Genomic DNA, 16,100 nt, shown 5'->3' with positions numbered 1-16,100 from the left:
AAGCTCCTCTCCTCCCCAATCAGTTACCACAAATGAGGAAATATTAGATTATTTCAATTTGCAAATGCAACATAAGTGGACTGAATACAATCTTATTTAGAATTCAATTTGATTATATTCTGTAAATTCGCCTTCTCACTTAACTAAGGGTAAATACTCTGTTTCCACTTCTGTAGGATTGATCTTATTAATATCTACTTTCTTTGTCCTTCAGCTATTCTCATCCATCTTTCAATGTGTCATTCCACAGGCACAGAATATTATATGCCCTACTTAACAGACTTCTATATCAACCAAGTATATGTTGCAAAAATGATTAGCTCTAATAGCTGTCATATTTACTGAGGTGTTTGAATTTAAATAGTTATTCACCTTCACTTACTCCATCTCTGTGATAATTTTTCTTTAGTTTTTTGACTCAGTAATGACCAAAAGATACCTTTCAAAATTTAATTGATTAGTATTTATGATAGATTTCTTTGTTGTTGAGGAAAAGAAGCATGTTTTAAACTATTCAAAGTGAAATTCAAGTTCTTCACTAAAGGAGAAATTTTCAACTGATAGCTGTAAATCTCTGAAGTTAAGCTTTAAAGAAGGAAACACAGCCTCACTGAGAAACTTCAAATAAAATATCAACGAGTAGCATCATTTAGCTGACTTCTTTTTTCCTGGTAGCATTCCTTGGTCCTTTATGAATTGTTAAAATAATTTAGACTAATCTCTAGTAATGAATGAGTGCTATTGTTGGGATAAAAGGTGACTTGCGAACTGAAATATGGAAAGATTTAAAAAGGAATGCTTTTCAACAGCACAAAAATGTATGTAAAATAGGTATAAAACAGTTTCTCACAGAAAATCTATATGACCTGAAGCAAATACAATTTGATATTTTTACTCAATCTGATAGCCTTTTTCTTCCAGAAAAATCTAAATCCAGAGAAAGCTAAACCAGTTTTTTTTTAAAAAAACATTTTTTGGATACATCTCTTAATAGTGTATAGGCCATAATGATTGATAAATACATCCCAGATATTGCGTGGGACATACTTACACTAAAATAATATTTGCTTATTATTTGAAATTCAAATTCACTGGAATTTGAATTCAACTGTTAAATTCAACTGTATTTAACCTGGCCACCTTAGACGGAGATCTGTTAAATGACATCTTTTTTCCACAGGTAGCAAGAGGAGAATGTTTGCTTAGAGTTGGCAGAGGATATAGAAATGAAAAATGCAAAGCTGACACTGTATTTACAGTATCTTTTAAATTAATTTGGCTTCATGCAGCTAGAACTTCTAGGAGTTGTTAAATAATGAAGTGTTTATACAGAGTCCCCTCAAAATAGGTCTTTTGAAAAATATGTGTGTACCTCTTAATATTTCTTTCCTGCTTTATTAGGTCCAATGTCCTGAACATCTCCAGAGCTGTGGTGGTTTATTCATTTAGTTAGTTAAGCAAGTATTTCCTGGCTGTTGCGATGTTCTAGGTAGGGTCAGTACACATAGTTGTATCAGTTTTGGTATCACTCTTAGGGCAACTAAAATATCACTGAAAAATAAATGGAGATTTTAATAAAAAGATAATGGGTAACTGCTAAGTAGACCATGACATTTTAGGGCAACTCAGAAGATGTGAGTTTTATTCTTGGATCGATTCATTTGAGAAGTCTTTGTGGAGCAAGGGATTCAGAGAAATGGAAGAAAATGTCCCGATGTTCTTGGAACGTTTCAGATTAATGCTAACAAACAAACATGTATTTAGTAGTTTAGAGGAGAATTCAAACTAATACAGCATCAATAGGATCAAACTGTATTTCAGGAGTAATATTTCTTACACCAGGGCTTTTAATAATCAGTTCTTATTCTTTGGAGGTTCATACTGAATATCTTGTCAGTGATTACTGAGAGAATGATACAGGTCAAAGACAATGTCCAAAACGTTAGCACCTAGTTCCTGAATAAGTTAGAAATATTGAATTAGCTAGCAAACAACATAGTGTTAAATAGTACCCACAGAGAAGAGCAGATTTGCAATATATTTTCCTCAGTATAATGAGGATGATGCAGTTGTGTAAAGGGGTTTAACTTCTAAAATCAGTATTATTTTATGTGAGTTGATCTGTGTTTTATCTTCTTGGTCTGTATACATGAATCATCTAGTAATAAATAATCTCAAAGGGCAATTCTTAAACCATGAAATAGAAAAAAAAAAACAATTGATTTGGAAGTAATCTTTTTTTTGGCCAGCCCTGGGCACTGTCCCTGAGTTTCTCTTGCTCAAGGCTAGCACTCTTCCATTTGAGCCGCAGCTCCATTTCCAGCTTTTTCTGTTTATGTGGTACTGAGAAATCAAATCCAGGGCTTTATGTATGCTAGGCAAACACTCTACCACTAAGCCACTTCCCAGCTTGGAAGTAATCTTGACAGTATCACATTGTGTTTTACATATATACAGCTATTAATATTAACTATTGTGTAGAGCTTAAATGGTAAAGTGATACAGTTCACCAGGAAAATTTATTTGATTATTGACTATTCTATAATGTGCTAAATATTCATGCTGAGAATTCTTCTAAAGCTCACTCATTCTATCTTGAAGTTAATTCTGACCAGAGCAACATAACATGTAACACCCAAGCTGTGGTCCTTTGTGTGTTAGAATTTGAGAGGCACTCTGAGTGTTACTATAGGTTATTAAGAGTTTTATACTGCTCCAAACATGTCAAAGTAATGGCTCTTAAATATATATTCTATCATTTATTTTGGATTGATATAGGAGAGAAGAGTTCTTCAAGTTTCAAGTGTACTTTGTGGAAATTGCCTTTTCTGCTTCATCTAAAGAATCCAATGGTCTGCATGATGGAGCAGCTTAGTAGTTTATGCTTCATTGCCAAGCTTTACTCTGATTTTATGAGTTGTAGTCAAAAATCAGAATTTTAAAATTTCAAAGAAAGAGAAGAGTAAGGTCATTAACTGTGTTCAGTTGCAGTTAGAGGACAGAAGCTATCTTGTGAATTTATTCATTCAGTTGCTTAGAATTGGGATATTTTTTTTTTGTTAGGAAATGGAAAGGCTTGGAAAAAATTATATTAAGTGAAGTAAGCCAAGCCCAAAGAAACATAGGTCCCATGGTTTCCCTTATTTGCAATATCTAGTATATGTATGAGTCAAGCAGAAAAGGTCAGATAATGTGATGTTAGGAAAATGAGCCCTTAGATATGTATTTAAAGGTATTTTTCTTTCATGCATTTGTTTCTAACACATTTATAAGATTATTTCTTTGTTGCTTTGTATGTCCCTCCCCCACAGTATAACCCCTGCTTTCACTATATTTGATGTCGGTATAATTTGTAGAGGAGAGGGGGAAAAACAAGTCATTTAAGGATACAGGTGGACCTGTTGCAACAATGAGAAGTACAAGTTGTCATGTTGAAAACGAACTTTACAACTTTGGTGCGGGGCGGGGGGGGGGGGAGGATTGGGGGGACGGGCGGGGGGAGGCTGGGAAGGGATATGAAGGGCAAACAAAGGAGGAGGCTGCAATGCTTGATAAGAAATGTACTCATTATCTCACTCATGTAATAGTAACCCCTCTGTACAGTATGTTCACAAAAAATAAATAAATAAATAAATAAATAAAATAATTGGGATATATTTGGTAATGTAGTTTTTAGATAGTTACTGGTTTCTGCATTACACACTCTGAGGACCAGTTAAAAACCAAGACTTGATTTTTGCTCACAGCATTCTGCTTAATCAGGAAAACGAGTCCTGGACCTTTGGATTGCACAGTCTGGTTTGAAAGCCAATATTGTCCTTAGTCACTACTGTATCAGTCAGGGGATCTTTGTTAGAATCATATCATTTTCCCTATGTTCTACAGCTTCAATTATTTTATAAAATGTTTATGATTTAGGAAGCAGAGGATAGAAGGAACATTGATCTGGGGATTGGAAGCCCTGGGTTCTTCATGGAAGTAGACTAAGTGGGTAAAGCACTATTTCTCCACATCACTTCCTCTAAGGTAGGCCTTAGGGCTCAGTGTCTGTGGGTTCCTATAGGTTGTGAGTGCTTTCAAAAGGCAAGATGGGTGAACTGAGTTTGTTTCTCCAACTTTATTTTCACATCTTTCCTGGTAAAATGTGTTTTGCTTTTCATGCTTTACTGAGTAGTTACCTCTGAGATGTCCACCTCCAATTTGCTTTACACTCGTCACACTGTTCTCTGTATTCTGATGGTTTTAGCATCTGCAGCCACCTGGATGGGTTTTGGAGGTGGCTAGAGGAAGAATTCCTATGTATGTAGAGTCGATAAAAGAAACTCTTAATGAGACCTAACAGGAGTCAGGCCATTGTCTAATGGGACTTTCATTCCAAACTAAAAGAACATCGAGACACCTTGTGTGACAGGTTGTGATGAACTCATTTGAGTTGGGACCAGAACTTTGTATAGATGAGAAAAGTATTGATCAAATAATGAGTAATGGTTTGATGCAGTCATTGATTTGGTTAAGGGATGGGCAGTTCAAGGATATTTCTAGACTATAGAATAAGTAGATATCAAATCTTGGGGACACCCTGCCAGCTTGTTCATTGGAATCCTGCCTTTTACTTATTCCCCTCTATCCACATTGGCCTCTTTTCAGTATCTCAGACTTTCTAGAATGTGGTTCCTTTCCCCTTTCACTTCCTCTAACACTTACAGCTCTGTTTTTTCCCATTATATTTACTAACATGGTTTTCTGTTGCTTTAATTATTTTTAAGTAGTTGTAGAACTCCATTTTATCATTTGATTTTTATCTCTCAACTTAAGAAAATTCTACCTGTCTAACCTAAACAGCCCTCTTTATCTCCTCTTGCCATAACCATCCTATCCACTGATTCTTAGCACATATCAGTCTCTGTACTTAAATATGTATAGTCTTTTTGTTTTTTGTTTTTTTGTAGTCGTGGGGCTTGAACTCTAGGCCTGGACGCTGTCACTCAGCTCTTCAGCTCAAGGCGAGCTCTCTACCACTTCAGCCACAGTGCCACTTCCGGTTTTCTGAGTGGCTTATTGGAGATCAGAGTCTTAAGGGCTTTCCTGCCTGGGCTGGCTTTGAACTGTGATCCTCAGATCTCAGCCTCTTGAGTATCTAGGATTATAGCCACCAGCTACCAGCGTCCGGCTATTATGTATAGTCTTACATGCTTTAGTCCTTCTTCATTAGATTCTAAACACAAGGTGGGCAAGGAATATGTGTCCACCATTTATTAATGTGTAAATATCTGACAAAGGAATTGATGATTGAAGGACATTTAAGTAACAACTAGTTGTTTATTTTGTTAACTGTGTTGGTAACTCATAACATTGTATCAGGGGAGTAGAAAGTCTTTTTATGTAGTATTTATTTTGAGTCAAATAAGACTTTTATAGTTGAAGAAAGATGACCTTACTCTAAATCATTTGTGTACCTTTCCGGCATGCTTCTTACAGTGCAGAATCTCCATTGTTCTTTGTTAGTCAAATATTAGTGTTCCTTTAGATATTTTGAGATCTGATAAGATTTCTTTGTTTTATGTCTTGAAAAGAAAGGACATATGTCATTTTAATGAACATATCTGTACAGAGGATAGGATTGTATTTGATCTCCCAAAGATACTCAATTTGTTCAGTGTTTACATTCTTATAGATAGGTAGAGTTTGTTTAGAAAATTCTTGTGATTTTCCTATATATTATGTACTAGATTACATAGCTCAGATAGCCATATCTCAATGACTAAATGAATTTACATTTAATATAGAAATAACAATTGTTTCACTTTGAGTATATCTTAATATATGTGAAAACTACCAAGAACCTTTGCATTAGAAAATACCCCAACAGCTTCACTTTAGTTTAAGTAAACAGAAAGTGAAGTCCATTGGTGAAATCAGGTGTAAAAATGTATGCATATTGACTTAACTCATACTGAATTGATGATTACGCATCAAGAGAAAATGAAGAGAGCAGGTAATTTGATGATAAAGCCAACCAGCCAGTTTTAATGCTTATCAGCTGGAATGTAAGCTCAAAAGTGTGCCTGTGTGCATGCATGCATGCATGCATGTGTGGGTGTGTGCATATGTGTACCTGTTACTGCTCATGTAACAAAAAGCAAACTCATATTCTTTATATCAAATTGGAACTGCTAGTTCATTAAATTCCAATTTCTGGATGTTGGGAATACAGCATTTCTATCTACTTGGATAGCTTGGAGTAAAATCCCGGTGTTTAAAATCTATTTTGAAGCCAAAATCTCCATGCAGGCTCTCCATTGACTGTTTTCTTCTCTTCCAGGAGAGCACACAGCTGCTACAAATGCCGCCAGTGCAGTTTCACAGCTGCTGACACTCAGTCACTACTGGAGCACTTCAACACCGTCCACTGCCAGGAGCAGGACATCACTACAGCCAACGGCGAGGAGGATGGCCATGCCATCTCCACCATCAAGGAGGAGCCCAAAATTGACCTCAAGGTCTACAGTCTGCTAAACCCAGACTCTAAAATGGGAGAGCCCGTTTCTGAGAGTGTGGTGAAGAGGGAGAAGCTGGATGATAAGGAAGGGCTCAAAGAGAAAGTTTGGACTGAGAGTTCCAGTGACGATCTTCGCAGTGTGGCTTGGCGAGGGGCTGACATCCTCCGCGGCAGCCCATCCTACACTCAAGCGAGCCTGGGGCTCCTCACACCTGTGTCTGGCACACAAGAACAGACAAAGACTCTGAGGGATAGCCCCAATGTCGAAGCTGCCCACCTGGCGAGACCTATTTATGGCCTGGCTGTGGAGACCAAGGGATTCCTTCAGGGCGTGCCAGCTGGTGAGAAGTCTGGGTCCCTCACCCCGCAGTATCCTGCCTCAGGAGAAAACAAGTCCAAGGATGAGTCCCAGTCCCTGTTACGGGTAGGAAGGTTTAATGTTTAAATGATTCTTATATTTTACTGGGAAAATGGGGTGAGGGGAATGATGGGGAGGTCACACATTCTCTTGATGCACTGTTACGATTTTGTGAAGTCGTATTAAATAGGCTCTATCCATGGAGGAGTTTACAGTGATAAAGCTATCGGGGCAGAAAGCAGCTCATAAGCTGTTTGTGTATATTGTACACATATCTGATACCCTAGGTAGGCAGTGACTTGTTTATCTTTGCTCTTAGCTCCAATTGAATGTTGGTTAATCATGCCTGGTGATTATGCAAAACAGCAAAGCTGCCTTTGGAAGCAGGGAAGTTTCCAATCCCAGAAGGGATGCACATCTGTTACCCTAAAATAACCACATGACTTTTCAAACTTTAAGGAGGTATGACCCAGTCTTGACTGAATAAGGACGCTTGCAGAGATGTAAATCACAAGAATGTAATCTGAAGGAGATGGTGAATACAGACAGTTGTCTTGTCTTCTCTCCCTCTCTTTCTTTTCCTTCCTTCCTTCCTTCCTTCCTTCCTTCCTTCCTTCCTTCCTTCCTTCCTTCCTTCCTTCCTTCCTTCCTCCCTTCCTTCGTTCTTCCTTTCCTTTCCTTTCCTTTCCTTTCCTTTCCTTTCCTTTCCTTTCCTTTCCTTTCCTTTCCTTTCCTTTCCTTTCCTTTCCTTTCCTTTCCTTTCCTTTCCTTTCCTTTCCTTTCCTTTCCTTTCCTTTCCTTTCCTTTCCTTTCCTTTCATTTTTGTCAGTATGGGCCTTAAAATCAGAGCCTGGGCATTGTCTCTGATTTCTTCACTCAAGGCTAGCACTGTACCATTTTAAGCCACAGAGCCACTTCTGCTTTTCTGGTGATTAATTGGAGATAAAGAAGTCTCATGGACTTTCCTGCTTGGACTGCCTTGGAACCAAAAATCCTCAGGTCTTAGCTACCTCAATAGCTGGAGTTGTAGGCATGAACCACTGGCTCCCAGCTAGGTTTTTTGTTTTTTGTTTTTTTTTGCTCAACAGTATGCATGTGTGAAAACAACAATGCCTATCATTCAGTGTCAAGAAGAAAGGAAAAATAGAAAAATGAACCATGAATTCTTGGATTTCTGCCCATGCATGATTGTGAATATTGTATATTTTTATTTTCATTTATTTTTTATTAACAGGACCTTATAGGCAGTCATGGGGACAAGTAAACCCAAACTTTTCAGTAAGAAAAAAAAAAGTGTGCTTCTGTCTTCAGTGCTATGTTGTAGACATAGCATTGTCAAGAAATATATGAGCTTTTGAAAATTCAGAAGCACCCAGTAAGTGATACTTGATTGCCTAAGGCATTGGCAAGTCAACATTTCACCTTAGTGCTGAGAAAAATTCCAAATGTTCTGGATGATTTTGGTAGCTGTGTTGTTGCTTAGAAGGTAGGATCAGAATACAGAAACCAGCTAACCTTTCCTAAAAGTCTAGTTAGGGAAAAATTCAGTCATCTTAATGCTCTGACCTGTGAGATGTGCCTGAATGGATTCTTGGAGGAAGAAAAAAAAAATGGCTCTTCTCCAAGTCTGACTAGCAGCTCTGCCTCTCATTCCTGCAGGTTCTCTACTACCTGCTAGTGCTTCTCAGATATTCTGTGGTCAATTTGAGGACCATCTCTTAGAACTGCACTGTTAATTATAAAAGTTGTTACATTTTTCTGCCCATGGTCAAGCTCAAGAGCTAAGAGAAGGTCTTCAATACAGAAGAGGGGAATGCTCCTGAACACTGGGAAACAAAGCATCCATGCTGCATAGAAGGAGCCCTCTTCTTCAGAGTAACTTTGGAAAGAAGAAAAATAGTTCCTAGATTTTAAGGAAGTAGGTTCACTTGAGGGAATTTGTTTAAAATAATTACATAGGGAGCTGCCTTTATATAATTGTAAAACACTCACCGTTTTCTTCATATATCCATACAGTTTTAGGCTCACAGGTTCTTTCTGGCTTCTGGTTCTAAGGCAGGGATGAACACTAGACATTTTATTAATTTCAAATCATGTCATTAGAGTATAGGACATTGTTGTAGAGCAGTAGAGCCTCTCTCCTCTGCTCAAAATTGTTTTTGTTTGCAACAAATTGTGTAGCTCTTTTTGTTTATACCACCAAAAAGATGATATACTACCTTTTCTGCTACCTTTTTCTGTATGTTCTGTATCCTGTAAGAATTGGACATGATAACTGATGAATTAGTAGTAGCAGGGTGGGGGGGGGGAGAAATATTGGATGATAGCAGTCATAAAGTTGTTTTTCTTAGTGTCTTTACTTCCTCAATTTTCTGATTTCAAGGTCCTATTGCACCATTTCACATTTCTGTTTTAGTTCCTCCATGTTAGCTGTTGAGGCAAGAAATCCTCAATGTGAGATTTCTTAAGCCATGTACTCCAGTGAATAGCCAAATCTTAGCCTGTGATTCATGATATTTTTAGGGCTCTTACCTACCAAATTTCATGCTACACACATACATACATATGTACATACCTTTCATACCTTTTTTCTAAGCCCAAGTCTTTCTTGTGTGATTTAAAAATTGAGCCTCTAATGTCCATGCCATATTTGTGTAAAGGTTTGTTTGTTTGATTGATTGATTGTTTAAGAAATTAACAATTTGAATGGTCAGTTGAAATAGGAAGAGTAGTCAGTTGGTTTATTGTTCAATTTTTAGTGTTTTAAGTGAATTTAAACATTTTTCTTCCTTTTCTTTTTTTATTATTATGAAAATACCGTACAGAGGAGTTAGAATTACATGGGCAAGATAATGAGTTAATTTCTATCAAGCAATGTTGCTTCCGCCTTTGTTTCCCCTTCCTATCCCTTCCCATATCCCACCCATGAATTTAAACATTTGACTGGTAGTTATCTTAGCTAATGAGCTTTATTAAAGACAACTTAGGGAATTAAGAAGTTGAGCCACTTGTGATTGGGAAAAGTTATTTAGCACATATACCAATACACTATTTCTCAGTTCATTATCCTACATCAGGGAGGGAAAATATAGCAGAAGACCATTGGCATGTTTACTAAAGTCAGAAATCATGTACTTTAATTTGGTAGATATAAAGGTGTAGTTTGGAGTAGAGGTGTCCTATAGTTAGTTATAAGTACATTTTTAAAATACAAATATAATTTATATATTGATGTGTTTAAATATAGAATGGAACTTTAAATACCTTGCTGTTGAGCATGTTAATTTAGAAATAGGAAGCAGCTTAATAGAAATGGAGATTAACAGGTTGTAAAAATGATTTATTTATTTATTTATGATGGTTTGAACTCAGGATTCCTATTTACTTAGTTAATGCTCTACCAGTTCAGCTATTCATGTAGCCTGCCTTTTTGCTGTTAATTTTTAGAGATGGAGTCTTATTTTTGGAGATGTACTTTTCTGTCTAGGCTAGCTTGAAGTTACAATTCTGAGAATCTTAGTATTGCAAACAATTAGAGTTATTGTCATAAGCTGCCAGAACTCAGCTTAAAAGTGATTTTAAAAATACTAAGTAGTACATTTAATGTAGCGTTACTATAATAACTATATTTAGTTTTTGCATAGAATTTTCAATACTAAGAATGAAAATTTAATCGTGTTTAAATGAATGCTATGGTAAGTGATATCAAGAATTAAGTTTAGAAAAAGTGTTCAATACACATTGATTTAAAATAGTTCAACAGTATTATGATAAAGATGGAAACATTTTTATATATAGGCTGAGTATAGTTATGATTCTGTCACAGAGCACATGGTTAAAATGTTGCCTTCAGAGTATTAATCTTTTTGATGCATTTTTTTTTGTAAAGACAAGTTGCTCATTCCTGAAAGGGAGGAAGGAAATATAAGAATCACAAGAGCTGAAATTTCAAAATGTTTCCTCTGCTAGCCTTAGTATCTTTCTCTCTCTCTTTCTTTTCTCTAGGTAACATTCATCTTTTCTCTTAACTATTAGATCATTTATGTGTGTTTTTATTTTGAAATTCCTTCAGATTTTCCCTTGTTATTATGAAAGTGAATTCCTTACAGGTTTTGTGTGTGTGTGTGTGTGTGTGTGTGTGTGTGTTAGGTGGTTAATGTCACCTTAGCTGACTATGGTGCTTTGAGCAAATTAACAAAAGTTCTATCTTATAAATTGATTTATGTTGCATAGTTGTGTTGCACATTAGCAACACACTATTGTTATAAATCTTTGAGGACTTTTTTATATGTTGGAAGAACTATTAAGTCTTTTAGGTTAATTGCTAAAAATGATTCAAACTTACATAAGAACTTCATATATTAAAAGTTCTAGCATTGATCTTAGAAAACATAGATTAGCTCTTGAAAATGGTCACCAGAATTTCTTAGGTTGAAACCTTTTTATTTAGACTTCAAATTTTGAGCTTTTAAAGGAGTTAATATATTTACCACAATCTATGCAGGATAAAAGTCAATTCATTTTATTTTGTCAATATTTCTTTTTTCATTTTTCATATCCTTATGTTATAATAAATGTATTAGTCTTATTGCTTCTTAGATAATCCATTCAGGATTTTATTGTTGCAGTGGAATTTTTGCTTGGGATTTTATGACAGAAAACTTCATCTTTCATCTGGTAACCATGTGCACAGGGATTAAATAAAGTTGGTTGTTAAATTTTACAAAGTTTTTTGTCAACGTCAAATGGATTTTCCATTTGTTACTAAAATGCTCAACTATAATGAAGTCTAAAGAGCAAATCTGTTGGAAGAGCTCATAACGGATCAGGAATTCATGTGAATTCTTTCTTACTATTTGTCAAGACAGATGTCCAAAGTATGATAACTCATTGGCTTAAACCCATCCTTGGGTTCTGACACTTGAGTTATTAGACTACTGTTTTTCATGCACCGAGGGGAACACCACTCCTCTTTGAAATTAATTTTGGTTTCTGCGTAAATCTACTTAGAAAAGTTTATCAGTTGTGCCTGTCCATTGCAATAGGGATATTTAGCAGTGGGGATGTGAGAGTTGAACTCCAAGTTCTGGGAGTTGAGTTCCAAGCTGGGCCATTGCCTGTAAAAGCAAGGCCTCCCAGGAACTTTGTTCATCTATCTCTGACAGAGGATCTTACTGCCTGCCATCCTCTCAGGAGGGCTGTGCAGCTTAGTTAATTAGTGTTTGTTAGCCTGTTCGAGATCCTCAGATGCGGGGTGCTAGATAAGTGAAAGGAGACTGATTATTTGTTCATTTTGTAAATGTGATACCAAGACAGTACAATATAGACATTATTTCTACCTTTCTTTAGTGGTGTTAAATTTACAGTTTAAAGGTTGTTGATACCAGGGCAATCTATTCAGATGCAAAAATGTTCTTTTGGGGACAGTCCATTGGCAGCCAAGCAGACCTTCAGACAAGCAACTTTGTTGAATGCCTTTACAACTACTGACAGGAGACCACAGGAACTTTTTGAAACTAAAGATGATCTCAAGTGAAAAGTGATATTTGTTGTTTTGCTTCGTATTTAGTGAAGATAAAAGTAGAATTTTAAATCATCCTACTAATATTTTTGCAAAATATATATATAAATAATCATTTTCCTGATTCCCTTGCGACTTCTTACATATATGTATATGTTCAATCACACAAGAACCAAACTGTATCAAGAAAAAAGAGAGTATTCCTCTCTAAATCACAGCTATGAAACAGTAATTTTAAAGATGTGTTGATGAAGTTTCTTTTTAGGTTATACTAAGGAAAATATACCTATTAAATTCTACATCGAATATACAGAAATATTCAAAGAACTAGTCTTTGTGCATCTCTGTGCTTTTGTTCTGTGTTGATGTATTTCTATTGGTCTCTGTTAAGAAAAGCTACAGTTTAAACTCATGTCTTTTCAGTGTTGAAAATGTACAATTTTGCATCAAGCTGGTTGTAAGAAAAATTTTGATAGCTTTTTTTGTATTGATTATTCATCTTTTGCTTGGATATAGGGTTTCTGATCAAAGAAAACTAAATGATGCACATATAGATTTGGTGTTTTAAAGCTTAATGGTGATTTTCTAGTTGTCTAATTTCATTGTGTAAATTGGTTCTTAGTGCTGAAGTCTTTTGGAAAGGCATTCCCGTCTTGGTTGTAACCTAGACTGCTAAGTCTGGCAGGGTTTCTAAGGCAGAGGAAGCAGATATATCTTAGTGAATTGGGCTGTAGGTTTGTAGGCAGTGTGGAAGGTGATCCTTTAGCTCATATCTATTCGTATTTCCTGTGTACAAATCTATTGCTTGGCTTCTTTTTTTTTGCACAGGCCAAGTCAGGAGATAGTAGGGTCCCCACAGAGAAAGGAAAAGCACCCCTTTTCAGTGACACAGGTGTAAAGTGTTAAGCATAAGATCCTGTCCCAATGGCAATCAGTTTTTTTTTTTTTTTTTTTTTGCCAGCACCAGTCTGATGGGAGATTTTTGTGCATTTTGTTTTTTATTTCCATCAGAAGAGAACTGTCATAATTTAATTCTCTCTTCCTATAGACTGGCTTCAAGACATTTAATCATTTATAGACAGGCGCATTGCTTATGTGACCAGCCTGCCAGGAAACTGGAGTCTGGTGAATGCGGAATCTCCTGTTATTAATGCAAGGAGATGCAAATCTTTTCAGACTTACCTTCATCTTGGAGAAGCAACATCATTCTCAGCTTTTATAACTTACTATAGTTTATAAATATAACAGGTCATGGAATATGAGCTTATTTTGGAGAAAAAAGGATAATACTATTTTATGGTATGTTTTGTTAAAGATGTAATCAGTGATAAAGCAAAAGAATCTCAAGTTTTTTGTTTTCCTAAGAGTAAGACACTTAGAGTAGGTTGAGTATTTGCCATCATTATTCAAGTCAGAATGATCAAATACCTACTAAGTGTAATTTTACATTTTAGTTAAATTCCCTCTTGAGAAAGGTAGTTTTTCAATTTTGGAGTTTTAATTTGGGCATGTTCATGAGGAAAAGCATAAACCATTTCATACCATAGAAATATATTCACCTGTGATATTGTGTAATGTATTGATAGGTTGTGAAACTTTCAGAAGAAAAAAAACCTTGACTTTAGGTGTTGATTTGCAAACAGATACCATTCATTTAAAATCTATATCTTAAGTATAACTTCAGCTACACAAACAACTGCCACATATCCAGTCGTTAAGCATTATATTCTTTTTTTCTTGTACCAACACTAGCACTCAAACTCAGACCATGGATGAGATCTCTTACCATTTTTGCTCAAAATTAGCATGCTACCTACTTGAGCTACTGTGTTACTTTCTGCATTTTGGTGGCTAATTGGAGATGAGATTTTCATAGACTTTTCTATCTGGATTGGATTCAAACTTCCATCCTCAAATCTCAGCCTCCTGTCTAGCTAGGGTTATAGTTGTGTGTCTCTGGTGCCTAGCTAAGAATGATAGTTTTGGAGCTTGTTTTATACAAAAAAGCTCAGTTTTTGAAAGTAACGATGTTACACAGAGTCATGTTGTAGAGGGCTTCTTATGAGTGATGATAAAGGAAAGGATGAACAATGTTACATAAAGTATTTCTGGTGAGAATGTGATATGCTTAAAGTCTCTTTCTTCAGTTTCTTGGCATTGTGGGTTGATGCCCATTTTGTTCTCTGTCAGATGATCAAATCAGGATTTTGGATGCAGAAACTAATTTTAGTAGGTGGGGTGCAAATTTCTTATGAGTCCATGAATAGACTCTAATCCCAGCTGTTTCATTACAATTATAAAAATAAAATTGGCTGTGAATCATTCAAACTCTATTTAATGGATGTGAATAATTCAGATTCATCCCACTGAAGTCTTAAAACTATAAACCTATCTTAGTTCTTTATGTTCCTTCAAATTAATATCTCATTATTCATAGATGAATTATTTGAAGTACGGGTGGTCATGATGAAAGTGACCACATTTGTACTGAGGACCTATGATTGTCAAGGGAGGAGATGTCCTCAGGGGTAAAGTTGGGGTGGAGTGGAAAAAGAAATTGTAAAGAGTATATGGAAAGTAGAAAAGGATGTGAAATTAGTGTTTCCTACCATTTTCTTTCTGAATAAAATTGTATGTTCATTTATAGGTGATTATAATTTTAGATAATATATAAGCAAAAGGAAGAAAATAACACAAAATGTGTCCTTTGATGGACTTATGTGCATATGGTATATATATGTCATATATACATATATATGTACAAATATGTATATGTACATATGTTTATGCATGCATATACAATAGTCATTCAAATTACAAAGATTTGTATGTTTATTATTACAAAGATTTGTATGTTTATTATTGACTAATTTTCAAATTCACTACAGTATACATTTTTCTATATCGGCGTATATGCTTTTATATCATATTTATTGACTTCAAGGCAGTAATTTTTCTAGAAGAAAAGTTCTCACTGATTCCTTGTTGTTGGACATTTATTTCCAGTTTTTCCCAGTAAAAAAAAATGAAGCATTGAATAACTTTGTAACTAAATCATTGCATCTTGTTTGAAATGTTGAAATGGTTAGGATCAGTGGATCAGTGTCCCTATAATTAGGTTCTTCTGTGGGACAACACAAGAGTTGAGTTTATTGGCAAGTACAGGTCACTTTACCAGGGCGTGTATAAATCCTCCTGGGAAACAGAAAACTGTATCCTTTCTCAAGTTTCATTAGTGCCTCATAGTGGTAGTTAAGAAATTGAAACCCTAAAATTTCCTTCAAACATTATTGTAGGGGAAAATTTAATAACTATGATGGTTTGAATAAGATGTGTTTCCATAGCATCAACAAGGATCCTGTCAGGTATCTATTTTACTTTTGTTGTTGGAAGGTAGACTTCTTAGTTACCTGGAGATACAGATAGTACTGAAATGAGGTTTTAAGTTTATAAATACAGAAGTATTTACCTGTTTCCAAATAGTTTCTTGAAGTTAGTGCGTATGTATTTGCACACGTGTGTGTGTGTGTGTGTGTGTGTGTGTGTGTGTGTGTGTGTGTGTGTGTGTGTGTATTTTTTCTTGGCCTGGGGCTTGAACTCACATCCTAGGTGCTGTCCCTGAGTCTCTTTATGCTGAAGGCTAGTGCTATACCATTTGAGCCTGAGTGCCACTTCTGTTTTGTTCTGAGTAATTTGTTGAAGATAAGAGTTTCATGGATTTT

At 35.7% G+C, this 16,100-nt stretch overlaps 1 protein-coding gene across 6 annotated transcripts in view; it reads left to right on the top strand.

Annotated features, from left to right (window-relative positions):
• Trps1 (transcriptional repressor GATA binding 1) overlaps positions 1–16,100 on the top strand; it is a 236,737-nt gene that overhangs the window by 69,643 nt on the left and 150,994 nt on the right. For all 6 annotated transcript variants that reach the window (XM_069991291.1, XM_069991289.1, XM_069991290.1 and 3 more), the window contains one exon: positions 6,323–6,923. In XM_069991291.1, the coding sequence (XP_069847392.1) occupies positions 6,323–6,923 (601 nt within the window). The remainder of the gene's footprint in view (positions 1–6,322; positions 6,924–16,100) is intronic.

This window comes from Dipodomys merriami, unplaced genomic scaffold (genome assembly GCF_024711535.1).
Source record: "Dipodomys merriami isolate MVZ:Mamm:240054 unplaced genomic scaffold, mDipMer1.0.p SCAF_4, whole genome shotgun sequence".
Taxonomy (NCBI): Eukaryota; Metazoa; Chordata; class Mammalia; order Rodentia; family Heteromyidae; genus Dipodomys; species Dipodomys merriami.
The sequence above is the reverse complement of the archived record's forward strand: the minus strand, read 5'-3'. Positions and strand labels throughout refer to the sequence as shown.